The sequence below is a fragment of the Condylura cristata genome, unplaced genomic scaffold, assembly GCF_000260355.1.
Source record: "Condylura cristata isolate star-nosed mole 26May11 unplaced genomic scaffold, ConCri1.0 scaffold00030, whole genome shotgun sequence".
Lineage (NCBI taxonomy): Eukaryota > Metazoa > Chordata > Mammalia > Eulipotyphla > Talpidae > Condylura > Condylura cristata.
In genome coordinates, this window is record NW_004567131.1 from 19,150,961 (window position 1) to 19,172,132 (window position 21,172).

The 21,172-nt window shown below is 42.4% G+C and overlaps 1 protein-coding gene and 1 long non-coding RNA gene across 2 annotated transcripts in view; one reads left to right on the plus strand and one right to left on the minus strand.

Annotated features, from left to right (window-relative positions):
- FAM171A1 (family with sequence similarity 171, member A1) overlaps positions 1-21,172 on the minus strand; it is a 66,583-nt gene that overhangs the window by 16,809 nt on the left and 28,602 nt on the right. Inside the window, exons 5-6 of the mRNA XM_004691268.2 lie at positions 15,158-15,316; positions 10,654-10,830 (exon numbers count right to left, since the gene is read on the minus strand). Of these exons, the coding sequence (XP_004691325.2) occupies positions 10,654-10,830; positions 15,158-15,316 (336 nt within the window). The remainder of the gene's footprint in view (positions 1-10,653; positions 10,831-15,157; positions 15,317-21,172) is intronic.
- On the plus strand, positions 3,378-6,382 carry LOC105854238. Its single transcript, XR_001145941.1, has 3 exons — positions 3,378-3,617; positions 4,798-4,864; positions 5,479-6,382. It is a non-coding gene; the product is annotated as an uncharacterized LOC105854238 (long non-coding RNA).

Below are 21,172 nucleotides of genomic sequence, written 5' to 3' on the forward strand. Positions count from 1 at the left end.
GAGAGCAAGCTTGATTCAGTCAGCAAGTAGCCAGCCTCTGAAGACAAGGACCACCTTCGAAGAAAGATTCAGCAGATGGCCTCCAGGGGATTATCAGACCTTCATAGGTCTCTGCAGAGACTGGCTGGTGCACCTGTCCCCCTCCCTGACATTGCCTGCGAGAAGCAGGCCAGTGTCTCATAGACTGTTAGCTGTTGGTGCGTGCCAATAGCTCACGCAAAGCTGTCCACAGCCTCTGGTTCTCTGGCACCACCTCCTGGTGCTGCTGGGTCTGTCACTCTCTGGTCTCCGGCCCAGTCTTTAGGCTGGGGTTGTGGGCTGCTGAAGTGTCTCCATTTCTTCCTCAAGTGAACCTGTTTGGGGCTTCGGGGCACTGGGCATTATTTGGACTCCTTTGTAACTGTTTCCTTTTCCCCAGTCTCCTGTTTGTTAAATAAATGCTGTTGCTGGATCTTCAGCCTGACTGGTACTGCAGCTGTGTGTGCAGGAGATACTCACAGGTCTCTAGCCTTGGGCACTCTCCTTTGATACCGTCCATGGCTTTTGTACTGTTATAGCTCTGTTTCAGGCACTCTTTGTGTACTGCTTTAGTTTCTATACAGATTGGATTTGTCTTGTGTGTGTGTTGCGGGTGCAGACCACAAATAGCTGCAAACAAATAACTTTATTTTAAAAAAGATTTGTTTATTTATGCATATAAAAACTGTGTACAAGCCAGAGGTGCAGGGGTGAGAGGACCCAGAGACAGAGTGGGAGCAGAACAGACGGATCTACTGAAAAACCCTGTTGAGGGGAACAGCAAGTGGGACAGAAGAGGTCTGCTGCACCATGTGGGTCAGCTTCCTGGCTGGGGATAGAACTTGTGCCGCAGTGGCTTTGGATGGCTTCATAGTGGTATGCTTTAACCCATTGTCTCTCTTCAGTGTTAGACAACCTTAAAGAGGAGGTATTTGTTTTTACATTTCATTTTGAGACTAGAAACATTAACTTTAGAGAAGTGAGTAATTTGCCACAGGACAGGCTCACCCTTAACATGTGTAGAACTCAAGGCCAGAGAGTACAAATGACAGTCAATATATACTATAATCTGAACATTTAAGCCTATAAAGCAGGCAACTGCATTGTGAAATAAATGTGTCCTACCCTCCCGCCATAATTTTTAATAACCTGAAGTCTAGGATTGACTATAGAATTCTTAGGTTCCTCAAAAACTTTGTGGAACCGAATTGGTGTTTGCCCTAGGAAGCTTCTCAACTCACACCCCACCCCCTCTTGCCTTGTGTACCTGAATGTGGACCGTCAACCTTCACGTCTAAGCTGAAGCCCCTACCAGCTGCCATTGGCCGTCCCTCTGTCCTGGGGTTGTGAGCACGGCAGTGCAGACCTCACCTGAGAGAGATGTGGGGAGAGAGTCTGGAAGCCATGTTAGGCCTGTTTGGTCAGGGAACTGTAGGATCTTATGTGCCAAGAGGGTGTTCTACAAGGACAGTCGAGCTTACATGTGGCCACAACTCTTTGGGTCGGAGGATAAGGCCACAACTCCTTATTCCAAGAGGGAAGTGCTAGAGTGAGCCCCTTTAAAATGTGAGAGTAAGGGGACGGGTCCTTTTTGCTGTGTCCAAGGAGGAAAGCAATAAAGAGGTAAAAGTATTCTAAAAGACAAAATGACATACTGATGTAAATGTTAAATTTATATCATGTAAGCTGTATTGACCTAATTTTGAAAATGACAATGTGCTAAATATGTCTTGATACAAAAGGATGTGCAGTAATATAACAATATAAAATAAAAACAAATTTATAAAAGAAATGGAAGGACTGTAAAGTCTCAAAATTCAAATGAAAAGCATCAATTTGAGGTTGTATTCAATAGGTTAGTGAAAGGGAACTTGTCACTTGCAACACAAACCTGACACAGAAGGTTAGGGTGCGGCTTCTTATGAGGTTGACTCATGAATTGATTCCCTAAACTCTTCCTAGCTAAATTTAGCATGAAATTTTTTTTCTATATACTCTGATATCCTCTTTCTTTAATGTGGAAGATTGTGTCTTTTATGTATGACATCTATTGCTATTAGTTGTCTTTAGTCCTGTTCCATCAGAGTAATTAATCAATGTAAATCCAGGTAATAAAAAAGCATCTAATTATCTTGAATTCTGAATATGAATGACCAGCTATTTTTCATTTTACCTTAAAAGATTATTATCAAAACCAAAACCTCAGATTTAAAATAATTGCACACAGGCCCTCCCTGGTGGCGCAGCGGGTTAAAGCACAGCACTGAGACGCTAAAGCCACTTCCGCATGAGTTAGATTCCCGCCTGCCCCGAAGGAGCCCACATGGCGTGGCAGACCTCTCCTGACCCGCCCGCTGCTCCCCTCAGCAGTGTACTTCGTCGATCTGCCTGTTCTGCTCCCCACTCTGTCTCTGGTGAAGCCTCTCGCTGCCCCTGAGCCTCTAGCCTGTACCCCAGTTCTGTATGAACAAGTAAATAAATCTTTAAAAAAAAACAAACTTGCTCAAGATCATACAGTTAACTTGAGAAGGGACCGCATTGAAGTCGCAGCTACCTAACTGCTGGGTTACATGCTAGCTATATTCTATAATCTTTATGTATAGGCTGTGACAGCCCAGTACTCAAATCTACCAAAAATAATTTTACCATTTAACTACCTATACCAGTGGAGATAACTGAAGAGAGAAAACACTTACATATATTTTACTGTAAAATAAACTGTCATAACTTTATCGTCCTAATTATTTTTCACTCAGGCTGGTATTAAAACAATCATGATTGAGGAAGTGCTTAAAATGCAGGCCATGTTGCAGCAAAGCCAGAAAGTGGAGGCTTCTAGGTAATGGGGAAGCCAGCAGGAGAATACCTATTTGCTGCAGATAATGGGCAAAGGGAATATTCCATGAATGCTCATTAAGAGTTGGCTGTAACATATGATTCATTTTCCTTCAGGGGGCACATAGCAATCTATACCCTCTAAGACAACAAAACCAACAGTCAACTGTAAAACATGCCAAAAACTGTTTCCATTAGACTCAACCCCTGGGGAAGTTCTAGGTCTATATAAAATGACAACTTAAGAAAATAAAATCTCTAAGAATAGGGTTTCAAATAAAAAGTGGTTCTGAACCACAACTATAAAGTAGCTATGTGATGGTATTATTCTCTGCAAATTCTCACTGAGGGGTTGAAGGTCAGGAGGAGGCAGCTACAAACACAAAAGGCTTAACAACTCTTAGGGATGGACTGATATTACAAGATTGTTTTTTGAGTTGCTTGGCAACTTTGAAAAACAAATGTCCATGATGTGAGATCACCCTGCACTAGCTCTCCTCCCCATGGGCAGCTCATGAGATCCTCGCCTTGCTCCACTCTACTCGGACAACAGGGGCAGGACCCAGCCACTGTGATGAGCTGGTCTGTCATGGAAGAGAGATGCCAACTCTGTGACTCAAAAACAAATCACAAATTTTAGCCATCTGGCAGCAGAGATCTCAGGCAAGACAATGTTCTCAACGGACTGTCATGGTTTACCCAACCAAAATCTATGCCTTCAGTGTTGTTTTCTACTACATGACTTCAATCAGCTTTATTTGCAGGTAAATTACTTTCTCTTCTCTACTAATAGATACTCGACTCATTTTTATGAAAAATTTTAACAGCTATATTTATTTCTAAGAAATAGCCTTTATTAGAAGATCTACTTCAGATACCATCTTTTTTTTCGTTAAGTAAGTCTGTTTTCTTCTTTGCTTAATGCTCTTGACTATTGAATTTACTCTCATTAAGTAAAAAGGATGAGGTGCATAGCTCTAAAATTAATACCACATATGTAAGCACACAATTATTAGACAAACAGGCTTCCTAAATTTTGCATGCATCAGTATTGCAATGTGTCCAGTTCTACCTAGACATGTGGCTCATGGCGATATATATGTACATACATGTATACACATACATACACAGATATATGTATATCTATAAAGATAAGTCAATACTATTATTTTCTTGAAGACATCATTTAGTGTTATTAAAAACAGCCACTCATCCTTCCACATCAAACACTAAAAACACGAATATTCCACAAAAAACACCAAAATGGAAACAAATCTTAGATCTGTTTTGAAATTAAGCTCTATCTTTAAGGGAAGGCTGGTCATGACTTACCTAGAAGGGCGAGTTCAGTTAGTGTAGCATTCGCGGTAATATTCACTCTCTGAAGCAGAGACAAATCTACCACAGGTCAATTATAAGTGGGTCTTCCTGACTGCCTGACACATATGTACCATCAATGATAAGATGCTGCTTCAGTAAACACCATTTCTATAGCAACCCCCCACCCCACACACAGCAGGCTGTGTTTGGAAAGGCAGTTAAAACTGCATTCTACAATGTAGATTCACTTAGAACATACTTTTACATACTTTTCTGTCATCTCATTAGAATGAGAGTATCCTAGTGAAGCAATTATCATTAATCAGCAAAAACTCATCACCTACAGAATCTTAAATCTTGACCTCTTTGCCACTAAATATTAGTAGGTCACATTATATCCACACCACTGACCTGGTTTGCTTGTTGCTTGTTCATGAGTGACCATTCCCTAAGGCAACAAGTCAGATCGCAGTCTGACAACCTGGAATACCAGACAGCCATCTGCTGTCCCAGCTACAGGCTAGAGTGAGCAAAATGCCTGCAAAGAGCTGACAGAATCATCTTACCATCCAGAAAATTTCAGCTAAGATGCATTCATCTGACCAAAGAAATTTCATTTCTCAGACCAGACTTCTTTCAAGGAGACCCACTTCTTCCAAGGTCACAGCTTCTGCACACGATTGCTAAGAAGGTGCGTATGTCCACTTGATCCCATCTCCTCAGACACACCTTTGACACCTGGCCACAGGCAATAGCACTATACTACTTTTCAAAAGAGAGAGCACCATTAGAAGCTCACGCGTTAAAGAATTCTAATTCCTTAAAGGAAAAGACTTAAACTCATTATATAGATCCTCCCTTGCAGGATACATTCAGTGGCATTTTAACATGATGGCTTCAGCACTGCCAGTAAATGTGGTAAAGGTCTCTATCATGGTACTTGCAATTTTCACTTGAAAAACTCATTTTTATTGAGAGTCCACATACAATGAGCCAATTCATACTGTTCATCTATTAGGTCACTCTCTTATGAATAATACGTGGGCTGAAATATGGAAAGGCTAATTTTTATAATGGGAAATTCTTTGCCTATTCCAAAAGACAAAAAAAAAAAAAAAGACAACTGTAGTCATGAAAAACAACAACAAAACAACTGTGATAAATGGTGGCATGAAATCCTGACTCTAAAGCTATTTGAAAGTGTACTTCTGGATGTCTCTCTCCTCAGAGTAAACTTTCAGTTATCTGGCAGTCAGGCATGAAAGTATTTGAGTGAGTGCTAAAATGTGATTTTATTTTTCCAAGTCAAGTCCCACGGAACTCAGACTGACCCACGGAACATAGACAGACCTGCTTCTTCCTTACAAACTGAAATCCTGCACGGTAACGGAGGTGTCATCCCCGAGCTTCACTGCCATTCCCGCACACTGCGAGCAGGCAACTTGGGTTAACGGTGCGGCCTGCACAGCCTGGGATATGCTGGCATAATGCGCGAGTGGCAAAAGCTTCCTTGGTGAAGGCATTTTAGTTCAGGGGTCACAAACCTTTTTTATAATAGGCCAGAGAATAAATACCTTCAGTTTGTGGGGCCGCACAGAGGCTGTTGAGATGACCCAGTTCTACCCCAGTAAAGTGAGAACATGGTCACAGACCCTAACCGAAGGGCAGGGGCCAGCTCCGATGTCTTATTCTGCCTGAGCGGCTGTATCAGGGATTCGTGACCTGACCTGGGTGGCTTATCGACAACACTAGTTCATGTATCACCATTCTGGAGGCTGGAAGTCCAAGGTGAAGGTGCTATCAGATTCAATGTCTGGTGAGTACCTGCTTCCTGGTTTGGGGATGGGCCTTCTCCCTGTGACCTCAGAATGATGGAAGGGTGAGGCAGCTCTCTGGGGTCTCCTTTACAAGAATGCTCACCCATTAAGAGGGCCCCACCCTCTTGGTCCAGTCACCATCCAAAGCTCACTTTGTAATTTCATCCCACTGGAGACTTGGTTTCAACATATTAATTTTTTGTTGTTGTTGTTGTTGTTGTTGTTGGGGAGGAGCACATTCTGTTGATAGTATCCAATAAAACTTTATTCTGATAGACTTACATCTGAATTTCATTTAATTTTGTGTGTTATGAAATATTCTTCAATCACTAGAAAAATGTAAAAATCCATGCTTAACTTCTAAGCCATAGTTTGCCAACCCATATTTAGATGAATAGTTCTTAATGGATTCGTCACAAATTGCTATTTGTAGCTATTAAACGCTATGTAATTGCCATCACTTTGATGGACCTCAGCAGTAGAGAATTTAAACTGTTAACTTGTTTTGAAGTGATTATTGTATTCAAATTAATCATAAATAGCAGCTAAATAGTATTTGCTATTACTTATTTAATAATAAAGTAGTGTTCTATGCTTAAGGTATGTTCCTAATTTTTTCCTGATCTTATAATAGTTGGAATTTTTCATTTAACTGAAATAATTTAATTTTTACTTAACTAATAGTGCTATTGATTAAATATAATAGCTAAAAGAAAAACCCTTATGAAGTCTATATACATCTACTGAGTTTAACTAAGTTAACATATGGTTTCTTTGAAATGTCCATCCAATGTTAAAGATAAAGTTTTCAGAAAACATGTTTTAAATCATTTGATTATTTCTGAATGACAATCCAAATGTTGGCTTTTTTTCTGCATACATACAATCTGTTATAGTTAGGAATTTGGCAGTTACATTTTTCACAGTAGATGCTAAGTTAAAAAGATCATTTAAATGGAAATAGATTAAGAACACAATGAAGACTTCAGTTATAAAGGCTTGTTGCCATAGGGAATATTTCCAGAAAGGAAACAGAGACTTGAGTAACTTATATTTTGGAGGACTCATAACAATGTACATTTCTTTGTTTTTACTTTGATTCTACAATGTCTTAATTTCTTACTGCTCCTGTAACAAATCACCACGCAGAGAGGCTAAACACCACAGAAATTTATTCTCTCATAGTTCTGGAGGTTAGAATTTAAAATTGGTTTCAGTAGGCTTAGTCCAAGCCTACTGACAGCAATCTAATACTAATACAATAACACAAGCCAGGTGGCCACAGGGTGCGCCTTCTGCAGACAAAGACTGTTCTTGCCTTTTACTTCCTACTTGCGCCTCTGTTCCTTGGCTTTCGTCCCCTTCCTTCATTCTCAAAGTGCATCACCACTCTAATTTCTTCCAGCTCCTCTGATTCTGACTCCTGCTGCAACCCTATTATAAGCACGGTTGTGATTACAGTGGGCGATGCGAAAAATCCAGAATATTACCCCATCTCATGATTCTTAACCACACCCATGAAGTTCCTTTATCATGTGATAAGAATAAAAGGGTTGAGAGGATAGGACGTGGAGATAATGGAGGAGCCATTACTCAGTCTGCTACGTAAATAGAACAAATTTATTACATTTTTTGTTGACTGTGAATTGTATACAAAATAAACCTAATGGGAACAAGAATGCTGCTTTTATTCACCTACACTATACTGTTTGGCACACATGACATCTATGTATGTGTGTGTGTATGTTTCTTTCGAAAACTTCATTAGATTAAGAACATAAACTTTTATACCTCTACCCCTATTCATCGATACTCATCTATACTGAAATATATTCACACACAAAAAGAGGCAGCAGAAGGAGAAAAATAATAGCAGGAATGGAATTTACAGAATGGAGAAAATCCAGTATAAAGCATTAGCCCTTTATTAAGCTTATACATAGATAGATGCTTGAAGATATATTCAATGTATAGAGTCATCATAAGTGCAAATATTATATTGTAACATCTTAAAACTGCTCTGATTTTTAAGACATCTAAATGATCCAAATTTGATCCAATCAAATCATTCAACAAAATTCTAACTGGGTGCTTAGCACGTGTTGTCCTTGATTACAGGATTTAAAGACAAGACTCAGTGAGGACGCAGTTAATAAGTAAAAAGCTTCAAAGTAATGCCCTTTGTTCTTACGTCTGGTACCACTGAAATATGTGCAATGTATTTAAGAGGGTCCTCTTTTTTTTGAGATTTTAAAAATAGTTTATTTAATAAAAGTTCAACATATGAAAACTGAAATTAACACACATTCTAAAAATTACCTAATTCCACTAATGGAATTTCTTTTTTTATTATTAATGGACTTTCTATGCATATATGAGACTTATACGCAATATGTGCACACAAAATATTGGTACTGTGTCTCTGTTAATACACTGTAACAACACTAAGCTTGATTATTATTGTCCCCATTTCACAGTGGGGGAAACTATGGCACAGAGAGGTTAAGTATGTTAGCCAATGTAACACAGCCATCCAGCCCCTGTTCACAACCACATGCTATGTGCTGTGCCCTAGTACTGACCCCAGTATGTGGGGGTCAGCCAGGAGGCTCTGGAGAGAGCTGGAGTATACAAGGGAATGAGATCCCCAGCAAATGTCTGTCCTAAAAATAAGAAAACAAATGTAAGCGATTTGCCCAAGAAGGGACTTAGATTTTCTAACTTAGATTTCTAGGTTTTTATGGTACAAGCTGCAAATCTTTCCCTTGTCTTTCCTACTCTCTCTCTATTCAAGACCTTTCTGAATTCCTGTTTCTTCACCAAGTCTCTCAGTCATGTCCCTTTCTCTTGGGAGTCCCTGGGCTTCTAGGCCACAGTCGTGACCACAATACCTCAGAAAATAGCCAAGTTGTAGAGATCACACACCACAGGTAAGACAGCCACATTACACAGTATAGAATGTTAACTGGCACCACAGCCCACACAACATCTTCATGCTTAGTATACTTGTTAAAATCAATGAACTCCACACCAATAATGATAGAGTCTGTTATTCACTATTTGGAAAATAACAAGCGAGTTGCCCCAGAAATCCCAACAGGCGTTTGTTTCCAAATATAAATACCTGTAACTATAATTTGACTCAAGGAAATAGATAACCAGGAAAATACACTGGATAACACCTCCCCTCCCCCCCTGTAATCTTTATACATTGTCTAACAGCTCACAATTCAGAAATGGGTGATTTGAAAACTGATATTTTTCAAGCTTGGCGTGCATGGGACTGGGAACCAGCGTCTAGAAAGCCACTGTGCTATCAAAATCTTAAGCACGACATGTACTTGCGTCTTGTGAGTCTTATGAATCCCAAGGACTACAACTCCCTGGAAGTGAACTGAAAAATATGTATTAACTTCAAAACTGTGTTCCTCTTTTAACTCAGAAATTCCATTTCTAAAATTTTATCCTAAGGAAATAATCATGGGTGTTCATAATGATCTAGTTACAAGGATAGCCATCACAGCAATTGGTTAGAATAGTATCATATATTTTTTAATCATCAAGAATTAAACAGCTAAATTCTGACATGCTTCTTTAATGGGACACTATTGCAGAATAATGGTCAATGCTATGCAGACATGCTCATGATATATGGATATTTAAAAGCAAGTTACAGAACAATACAGAATATCTGTTAAATAAATATATTAAATATCCATTAAATATATCTTTTGTGAAAGACAGTCTCCAGGGCTCCCCAGTGACCCCCTGGTGACATGTTCAGGACCAGCCTCGGGCTGGTGACCAACAGCATCTGGAAAGACGTGATGGTAGAACACTTTGACTGCAAGTTATGAAAGGCCATGATTTCCATTTTGCCTGTGCCTTTGTGGTTTTAGTGGAAACATGCTACCATGTTGTGGAGCTTATGGAATAGGTAAGTACTTGACCTCTTGCCAATACCACTGAGGAGCTGAGGCCTCCAACATAAGACTGGTTGTGTCCTTGCTGGTTGCTGGTGAACCTTGAGATGACTGGAATCTGGGCTGTAAGGATTACAGCTACAGCTACAGCTACAGTCTTGTTAGAGACCCACAGCCAGCAGCCATGGCTACAATGGGCCTGGATTCCAATCCAAACCGTGGGGTAACATGATCACTGTTATTTAAAGCTAAGTTTTTGGGTAACTTGTTATATAGTAATAGATATATGCACAATGAAATAACAGAAAGGGTATAATTAAAAATACTGTTAATGGTTCTCTCTAAGTGACAGTATTTTTTTTTTTTTTGAATAATGCTGGCAATGACTTTCTTTTTCAGAAAACGAAAAAGAAAATTACAAAACCAAGAGAGATCACAAGACCTTTTAAAGAATAAAGGGTAAAGATTAGGGGAGGCCACTTGAGCGTCCACTTTTAGAGCACTTATTAGGTAAATTAGCTTAAAAGTGAAAACTAAACCAAACCAAAAGGCCTAACAACCAAACTCCAAAGAGCAAGTCTGTGTGGTGCAGGAGAGTAAGCTTTACCCACTAGGAAACACGCAATACACAGTGAGTAGCAGCATCAGAAATTTCTTGAAATGGAGATTTGCTGAGATCTAAAGGGAAAAGCAACTCGTAATGAAGTGGTGGGCACGAGGGAGCACAGGCATCTGCTTACCCAGCTTCTGGTCGAACCGCCAGGCGGCGACGTAGGCATTGTGCCTCAGACTGCTCTGCGTGGCCAGAGGCACGGTGACGTACATGGGCCCGTCCACCAGCACGGGCGTCCCATCACTGCCGAGCAAGTGGACGCTGACGGCCGTCACCGGAGTCAGGTCATGCCTGGTGCCGTTTCCTGGAAGCAAAAAGCATTTTCTATCACTGGCATTTACAAGACCCACCCAAGGCTCTGGAATCCATTTGCAAGAAAAAAGAGGAACAGTTACCATTTCTTTCTTGCACACTGCACTTCCTATCTGCACAAATTCCTAGTCTAGCCAGGTGCTATAATAGAACTTTACAGATATAATACTCCCCACAATCTTATAAGGTAGGTTAAAAATCTCCACAAAGAATGCAGAGAAGGTGGTAATAGGATCTGCCTTAAGGGCATTTTGTGGTAGGCCTGGGACCTGAGCTCAGAGCTGCTCAAAAGGGAAGGCCATGACTCTGAGGAAGGTCTAAGCAGAAATCGCTGAGAACGACCCTATAAAAAGGCTACCCTGGGCACTTGTTAGTGATTTAGCAGGTCACCATAAGGAAACCAAATGTTAAAATTAGATCCCTTAAAAAATGTTTTTTTCAAGGAGTGTTTCAAACTATTCACCTACTAAAAATAAACAATTAAAAACCTGCACTTGAAATATTTATGAGTTATTTTAGTTGCTGCTGGAATTTTGATCTGTTTAAAAGGAATTTAATATATCAATTATTCTGCATTAGAGACCTTTTATCTAAGTCAATGCTCTAATGACTGTCTACTTACAGATATATTAGGGAATGCTTGTGAGAGCAATATTATATTTATATACTTAAGCAATCCATTAAAAAAAATTTCCCTCCAGTGAAATATAATATCACACAAAATATCATGTTTTTAAATCTTTCCTGAGACACAAGGAGGAAAAAGCAATGATAAACATTTTCAGCTGCTTTAGAACACAATCTATCAAATTTCTTATTAACCTACTTATACGCTTACCTGCTCATTTACCTACCTAAATTAATGAGAACCATCAGTTAGGACAAAATGTAAATATTTAAAACAAATCTAGAGAATTTGAATTTCAACAAGTGATAGTTAAGTCCTTCACAGAACAATGTCTACACAGCTAATGACAGCACCACCTTTAATAACTTGTACCCACATTTGTTATCCAATGAAGGCAAAGGTATGGCAAAGGAGATTTCCCCAAAAGATTTAAGTCTTGAAATTTTAGTGTGTTAACTTCAGTTTAGGGTAAAGAAAATCCCCAAACCTAAATTTACCATATTTCTGGTGAGATTATCTTGTGAACTGAGACTTAATTGCCAACTGCCCAAAGATGATATAGAAGCAAAGCCACTGTGCACCAACTCCAGGTTCTGCTAAGACTCTCAATGCAACAGAGCTCAAAGCTACAGAGATTAAGTAACTTTCCAGACTTTTATAAACAACTGGAGAGATAATGCTTTCAATTAGGTGCTGCTACACTTTTAACAAACCGAGGCAAGATGTCTGAACAGAGAACCAGCAATTAAGAGTAGAAAAGCACTTGAGACTCATCATTCATCTTTTCTTCCACTTGACTCTGCCTCCTGACTCCCAGAAGTGGTACCCCCCAACCCTTACTCATTACCTTCCAATTCTCACTCCCCATCATCATGTATGTTCCAGGCGCAGGGAAACCCCTCTGGGGTTTTTCTTACTGTACATCTAAGGAAGTTGGATTGGAATGCTTTCCTCTGGTATATATATATGGAGATAAAAATACAAAGGTGTAAACCTTCAGAAGTGTGTGCAACTTTGCAGAAGCACTGTGCTTTAGGTTCGTGGGATGGAGTACTCTTACAACAGATCTCTATCTGGGTGAAGACACTGCAGGCAGTCATGTCGGCTTTCTTGAGGCCTCTTTGCTCTCAGCATGTCACAAAATTCTTGCTCGTGCTCTGTGTCTTCCAAAGGACTCTCCTTCAGCCTTCCCCCTATCTTCACTCTGGAATGATGACTACTTTGAGGGGCTAAATTGCTTCCTTCCAGTCTTTGTTATGAGACCGCAAGTCTACACAAAACCCTGAGTTTATATAAAAGACCTTTCATCCTGTTCTCTCTTGATGCCACCTGCCTCTCCGTGATGTCTGCATAAAGACAGGCGTCAAGCACAGGCACCAGGGAAGGGGCAGTATCCTGGGCGGCCCAGCCTTGTCATTTGACACCTCCGATACTTCACTTGGAACACAGGGCAAGTTCTGATAACATCTAGAGTTCTGTTTGATTCTCCATCTTATGACCAACTTTTCTTAACTGCAGGAAAATTTCATGTCATTCGTTTTATTGGTTGCTCCCTCTCTGGAGTTACTAGCTGGCTGAAGTAATTGCTTGACTCTCTCTTGGGAGTACCACAGACTGCTCCTGTGCTTTCTTGGCAACAGGGTGGGGCATTGTTAAGGTGCAGGGACTCTGGCTTTTGTATGCAAATCTCGGGAATAAATGGAGCAGATGGATAAACTGTGCAAGTGAGGAGGTGGAAAAAATCACACATGGCTGAGTTTCTCAGTGGACTTTCTAGAAGTGCCTTCTGATGGGATACAGCCCCCCTTAGGGAGCCCTGAGGGAATCTACCTTCTGAACACTTTCCAACCATCTCTGTGCTTTCATTTACCATAGCTGAGCTCTAATTTTGACTTGTCATCTCACACAGGGATGCCTGCATGAGACTCTTATGCTAAGCTGAAGCCTCTTTGATGCCTTTTATAAGATGGACGGCAAATAGCTGTGGGGCAAAAGGGCAGCTGTGCATGAAGTGGAACTAGATATGGTGCTTAACCTGTGGGCTGCTGGGTGCTAAACATAGCCCCGTGGGTGTGTGAGGGTACCCCTGGGTGGCAGCCTTTCCTGCAAGACTCAAAAAAGCTCTTGTTCTTTCTCAGTCTACTGACTGGTTATTTCAGAGGAAAAGGAGTTCAATATAACCTGCCAAGGAACTTTTCTCCTCCCTCTGAAATAACAGTGATTTTAAAATAAAACAATGTTCCTAAAAATCAATAGTCCTAATATCTCCATGTTCTTCCTCCTCCTGTCATCTTGAATTTCATAACTTATTCAAGAGCACTTGGAAGTGGGACATAGAAAAATTAATGAGCTCTGAGGAAAGAGGTGGTCCCTTCTACGTAAGGTTTTATGATAGTGCCACCGCCTGTCTGGGAGGCTGATCTTGGATTATACCTGGTCAAGGTCCCTTGGAAGGTTCCTTCCAAGCCTGACCATTTAAAGTAAAAGTCAACTCCCCGCCCCGCCCAATAACTGATTTATGATGGTCAGTTACTGGCATATGAATCACATACCCAGCATCATGCAAAAATAAAAGGAAGGAGAAATAGTTCTGAAAGCAGATACAATAGAGGAAAGTAAAGCAAATGATAAATTGCCAGGTTACCTTGATCTATAACCAAAAATGTATTAACATCCTACAAAATGGATCAGATGTTTCCAGCTTATGTAAAACTCTGGATAATTAAATGAAATTCAATAAAAGCATCCTGAGAAATGCTCACTTAGGATTTAACCCAGAACAACCTCTGGTTTTGTGCTGTGACTAGTCTCAAGTGTTGGGGAAGAGAAGAGGCAAGACAAGAAAACAATTCAGGACTTCAGCCTATGCCATTCTCCACAGACAGGAGGGATGTTGGGGGCCAGTGCACTCCAGTGCCCTGAGCTGCCTCCTTGGATGTGAGCAGGGTGCTGGAAGCACACATGTTCAGTCTTTTTCTGAAAAGGAATAACTGTCTATTTCCTGACTGGTGCCTTTGAGTTTCTCTGATTTTTTTTTTTAGCTCTACATACCATGCGAGAGTAGGTCCGTAAGGACAGAGCTGCTTTAGAGGTATGCGGGACAGGAAGCAAAAATCTGCTTCAAAGTCTGACCGCTACAGGGTCAATGGCAGGAGCGAGGGAATACGTGGGAGAAGGCTGGATGGACCCACATGGTAGGCAATAGAGTCCCCCCACCCCCAAATGCTCCACCAGCCGGTGGGGAGCCCTGGCTAGTGCATCTCCCACCCCCCAAGCATACCCAGTGCCCCCTTCTCCTCTAGCTGGGACATATGTCCTCTGTTAGGACAGGGAAGCAAGAGCACACACGTTTCAGGGGCAAGTGGGATGAGGACAGGAGAGTGAGGCAGAAAACATCTAACTCTCAACTTATACTTAAAACAATAAAATGTCAGTCAAAAGAGCTTCCTTGAGTTAAATATATGCACTTCACCAACAGAACTTGAAGAAGATGCTCAAGGAGTAGCTACCAGCAGAAAGGCTCACAGAGGGAATTCACTAACATTCCGTAAGTAACACAGTGCCGATGCACTTGAACTTGTAGAAAATATTCCTTCCGGCGACCTTGGTTCTCCCATTATTACTACTGCTTTCGGCCACAAATAAAGATAAAACACAGAAGCCCCGCTGAAAAGAGAAGAGACTCAGTTACCTGTTCCATTTCCATCTAATCCTCGCAAATAGGGAAAGCTGTCCACCTCGGAGGGAGAGCTGGCTGCCGTGAGAAAAGCGGTCAGGTCGCTGTAGCTGGTGTTCTCCGGCAAGCGCAGGGCTCTCCTCTGGAAATGAACTCGAGGCTGCGGCCGGGCACCTGCAGACATCAACCTCTTGAGTTACTTCCCCCAGGAGCAGTTTCTATTTTTAGAAAATGCAAAACCGGGAAGTGCTTCTCTAATGTTCCAGAATGCCTCCCCTACCCCCATCACCTCCTCCCCACCCCCACCCTCACAGGACACAGAGATATGACAACATGCTATTATGGGGACAAAAAATAATAGTCCATTGTCACATTTGTTTTGACACAGGATGTTATTTAGTTTTTTTTTTTTTTTTTTTTTTTTAACAAAAAGCCTTCCAAGTTCTATTTGTGAGGAGGCTTTTTTGCTGCACACTTCTGCCTATCGATGGGGCAACCTTTGGGGAACGAAGTTCCAAGGTAATGAAGGGTGTTGGTTTCCCACACAAACCAGGCAAAAGATACCCTTTGATAGTGTTATAACACATCCATGGCAAAGTCTGGTTTATCTCCACATACCAAGCTGGAGCCTGGCCAGGAAGTGTGTGAGCCCTGCAGTGTCATGCCTTTCACAGGGGAGCTGTCTCTTGGCTGTTGGTCTGTTCTGGGGGCGGGGCTCTATCTGAGGCAGACTATTTTGTGGAGTTTGTGATGAGGCCCTTTAAATGACAGGAAGACTCTCTTCTTCAAACTCAATTCTTTTTCACAGAAAGACATGTGGTGCCCACAGGCCCTACCGAGTTACCTAGCCACTTGGCCAGTTTCATTCTGTTCCAGATGTCATGTTGATGGTAAAATCCCAGTCTGTTTTAACCTAATGCTCTAGCTCCAGTGGAAGGATGTAAAACGTGTTAAGTCCTTTTGCACAAAGCCAGCAAAAACATCATTACAGCATTATATTAGTAGAAATGGAAGTCAAGGTGTTTATGATGAAAATATACATTTCTCCAGGTTAAAATAAAGTGGCCCCTCACAGTGATGGTGTGCCCAAAGTTCTGGTCATCTGTCATTCATCCAACCCCATGCTTGGGGGAGACCATGGCTCCCCTATGGTCAGCTGGTGGCATTTTCTCCCCAGTCCATGACTGTTCTGGTACAACAGTCCAGCCCACACTTGATGGCCCCTATACCCATTCTGGGTCCCTTTTAACCAGGAATAGAAACTTCTACCAAGGCATGAAAGAGCCTGTCTGAAGTGTTCCAGAAAAAGGGAAATTCAGAGCTCACAGAACCAGTGAGCTGGCTCTCTTTTCCTACAGCCGATGCACAGAAGCTCTATGGACTGACCACTAATACAGATTGCATCTGGTGTGGAGTAGGCTGGGCTGACCACATAGGACTGTAAATCATGGATTAAATTTCTCAAGTGGCTGGTTCTCTGCTTCATGAAACACAGGTCCATCTTCTACTCCCTCTCCTACCCTCTCTCCTCCCTGGTCCTGGGAACCAGGTGACCTATGGGATTGTGGTCACTTCCACTGACACTAGCTGGACAAGGGCTTGTTCCAGACCACCCAGGCCCTTCTCTATGCCTGCAGCAAACCTGCAGTGAGGCACGTACAGTCTTGGCTCTGTAGCTTATCAACTTGCAGCTCTTCATTGTCTGGCCTTTTCCCTCTTGATTTTAGACAGCAGATGTCTGCTGACTTGTGTCTCCCTGGTCTGCAGAGAGTTCCAATACCTTGCTCTTGGGGTGCTCCCTGCTGCTGCTAGGCGCAGTGTGCATCTCCTGGTTCCCTGGGCTCCCTTTCCTCCCCTGCCCATATGAACTGTTTGCCTCTTCTGTTCTTTTTCTGTAGTGCTCTCAGAGATGGAAAGTCAGTCAACATCGCCTCATTCCCAACTACATAACAACATTCATTGCTTCCATTTTTTTTCAATGATAGTGAACTTTCTGAGACTATTTCCCTTTCTCCTCTGTTCTTCAGTCTAAACAATGCTGCTGATGCTTCGGTTTCACAGAGCTGGGGAACAAAGGGCTTTCTAACATGAGGAAAAAGCGTGGTGTGCCCAAAATTTAGATTATGAGAATGACCAGGCAGTCACCAGAGGGGGAAGAGAAAGGGCAGTGGGCAAGTGGATGAGGGGTCGATTTTCTGGGGGTGGGTGGTGGAAACTAGATGTTTGGTGATTGTGATGTCAAATGTACAGACATCGAGACATAATGCTGCATACCTGAAACCTATATAATGTTATCAACTCATGTTACTTCAATAAAAGTGTTTTTTAAAAAATGAAGCAAGTGGGAAAAAATAGTGGTGCATATCTACAGTGTGATAGGGCAAAGAGGGGGCTTGTCCTCACAAGGGTCAAGGCAGAAAGCAAAGTCCAGGCTGGTTGAGAACAAGGGAGGGTGTGTGCCCTTCCAGGCTTCAGGAATAGCCCCTGGGAGATCTCTGAGAAGGCTCCTTGAGCTATAAGGAACAGAAATCCACTCAAACTAGACCAAGGAAAAAGGGTTATTGCTGAAAGATGAGGAGGGGATCAAACTGAACTCCAGGTCAGCAGCCCAGGCTTTAAGGAGACTGGTCTGGGACCCAGAGTCCCCAAGCCATGGCTGCTCCCTACTTCTGAGACCACTGGGCATCTGTTTCTCTCTCTCTTGCCTTCTCTTATCCTCTGGCATGTCATGCATTTCAGTGGACAATGTATCGCCCTCCTCTGGGTCCTTGCTATCACCCTTCACCCCCGAGCTCCTTCCCTCTTTTGTGCAGAAGAACTTATTCCCTGACCAGACAGCTAGGGCTGGGGCACAGAGGGACCATGCAGGCCATTAGAACTGGACGTGAGATCTCCTGCTGACCGGACACATGCTGTGCCTGGCTTGACATGGCACCTGTCCCACTGAGGCCCCAGTCATCTTTCCACCATGGAGCAAAGGTCACTACTAGCTGATGTGACTACAGAAACACCTGAGATATTTAAGGGTAGGAGCTACTCCCAGTGGCAATGTCAACACCATCTAAGTAAGTATGAGTGTGTGGCAGGAGGATGTGGTTTTGTTCTTAAGCCCATCTTTATGTATGAAAGCCGCCAAATTCCCATGTTTAAGAAAGGGATGTGACTGGTAGGGAAGGGAGGGTGGTGAGTGGGCAGGCCTGTCAGTCTTTCTCGATGCCTCTCTCCCACTTTCCCCAAAGCAACTGTTTCAAACTTCCTGTGTTCTTTTCAGACTTAGGTCTCTACCACCATCCCCAAGTATTCAGACCCGCCCTACTTTACTGGAAATACTGGGGCCACAACTTCTCTCTGAACTTTAAAATGGCTTTCTTCCTTCTCTACTGTCTCTTCGTTCCTTACTTTCCTCCTTCAACTCAAGTATCCCAACTTTTGCTTCTTTGACTGTAAGACCAATTATTCTTGCCTTGGTCAAACATCTTTCTCTGCAGGATTCCTTCCCCAAGCAACACACAGGCCCATTTCTTCCTCATCTAGAAAGAGGAAACAGGACTTTAACTCTGCTAGCCTTCTACAGAAATGCCTTCTCTCCATCAACCCACCCCCAGTGATGCGGCTTTTCCTCACAACACAGGCTGCCCTTGGAAATGTCAACTGACGGCCATGCAATTGGCAGCCCCATGACCAGTTCTCAGCCTTCATCCTTGGTGACCTCTTCACAATGGTCAACTCTGTTCACCAGCTCCCAACCCCCAGGAGTCCCTCCTTCTGGGCATTCAACTGTGGCATTCTGGTCTCCCCAGGGTCAGCCTGCTTTTCCCTCCACAAGTACTCACCCCTCCCCCTCCTGCTGATCAAACACTTCTACAAGGCAGCTGCGGTTGTCTCTACACTTCTAACTCTTTCCCTATTGACTCCCCTCCATAGTCACAACCTCAGCTCTTATCTTCTTCTTTTCCAAGCCCTCTTCCAAGCCCAGGCTGTATTTCTCTCTGCCTTCTAGACAGCTCTAGTTGGGTGCCTCCCAGGTCCTCTTAAGCCACTTTCACTCCCACTTAACAGCACCCAATTCTCTCCAACACCCAGGTCTCATTCCAGGTCTTCATCATTATTTCCCATTTCCATTCTTTTACATGTTAACTCAAGTGCAAAGGGCTTCTCTTATCAATACTTCTAAGCACCATTTTTTCCTTTTTTCTGACCCTACTCTGTTACTCATCATAACCCCTTGCCTTAACTATTGCAAAAACCTTCTAAAAGTTGCCTCTACTTTAGGATGATCCTATTGTTCATTTGATCTATTTATACATTGACTGTTTTGCATTCCAAGCTGATCACATTCTTCTTTCGAGAAACCAGCAGAGCTCCACACTTATCCAATCGGTGACAATCGGAAATCAATATTGACCCAGGCACTACCATACTGTACTACAAGTGTGGTTCAGTGCTCTAGGATCTAGAAAGTTCTCATCTAAGTATGATTTCACTTACTACTTACAACAGGCCTGTGAAGAAGGAACTCTCTGCTCTCCATATAGGGAGAGGAAGTTAAAGCCCAGAGAGGTTAAATGACTTGCTGAAAATCACTGTAAAAGGAAGAAATGGATTCCTTTCATCTCACCTCTGAATCCATTTTTAGTACAACCAGTCTACTTCAAAACTGATGTTCTACTCACTGCCAGTCAGGTGAGGATGGAGACCACTGATTTGGTTGTGCCAGTTGGTCGCACGACAGTGAAGCCACCAGTCATCATGGGCATCTTTCTTCTTTGTATTTGCCATAACCATATTCTGATTCAACAAATGCCTTGTTCTTGAGATAGCGTGGCCTGGAAGATGCTTTGGGAGCCAGAACTGCAGGCTGGAAGCCATTGTGTGGGCTCCAGTCTTCCAACAACTTTAGCAAAACCATCCATTCCTACTAATCTTGACCCTAAACTCAGAATTACCATGAAAATCCTCCTCTACAAGGTTTCAGTGTGAATGCTTTCATTAGCAAAGTACAAAACACTCTCCTAGAAAATGATTCTTACAAAACAATTGAGAAGTATCTCTTTTCCTTCTCATTGAAAAGTCTGAAAGCAATTTTCAAACAATGGATTCAGATACAGTGGATGCAGGGAAAAATCACAACAGTTAACCAATTACTAAGTCACACATTGTAATTGTACCAGACTATTTATAAAACAATAGCAACCATGAAAACACAATCACTTTGGTAACATTGAAAATAAAATGGTTGCTAATTGCTAAGACTGGTTCCATTGGAAATAAGCATTGTCCATAACCCCACCACCATGTATGATCTGCATTTAAATAGACACTACACCTACAGAGAAGAAAACAAGAGCACAGTCCTTTTATTTTTCAAGGAAACCTCTCAGTGACCATGAATTTATTCTATTTTATTTGACCATGAACATTTCAAAATGGAAACTTCAATAGAGGTACTGAGGCTGGAATTCAAACCAGGAAAGAGAGCACTAGAAAGGATATGGAGGCCTGGTCAGGGAGGCCTTTGTGTGCAGGGTAAGGAGACTGGATTTATCCCATGGGCACAGGGGAGGCACTGAAGGAAGTGGAAAAATTGAAGTTTATTCAGGAAGATTGTACTTCAGTTCAGCTGAAGGTACACCGTTCCGGAGGTGTAAGAGGCTGGAACTCTATTTAACCTTCTCTGGTCCAGCTCCATCCTAACGTAAGACTGGAGAACAGCACACCAGGGAGGTTGTTGCATGGTCAGGCAGATTTCTCTTAGGCTGGCACAAGAGAACAGTGTCCTGGCGGAGAAGCCATCCAGTGCGTGCAAGCATAGGGTGGCGTGAGAAGTGACCCAGGGCTGAGGTTCAGGCTCACTGCGATGCCATCTGACTGGTGGAGTATAAATAAGAAGGGGAGATGAAGGTCACACGCAACTGCCCGCTTGCAGATGGCAGATGGCACGGTAGCTGCAACCCTTACACCCATCACAGCCACCGGAGGAGACATCAGGTGTCAGGGTAGGCAGGTGACGGTGAGGAGCAGACGAGGCAG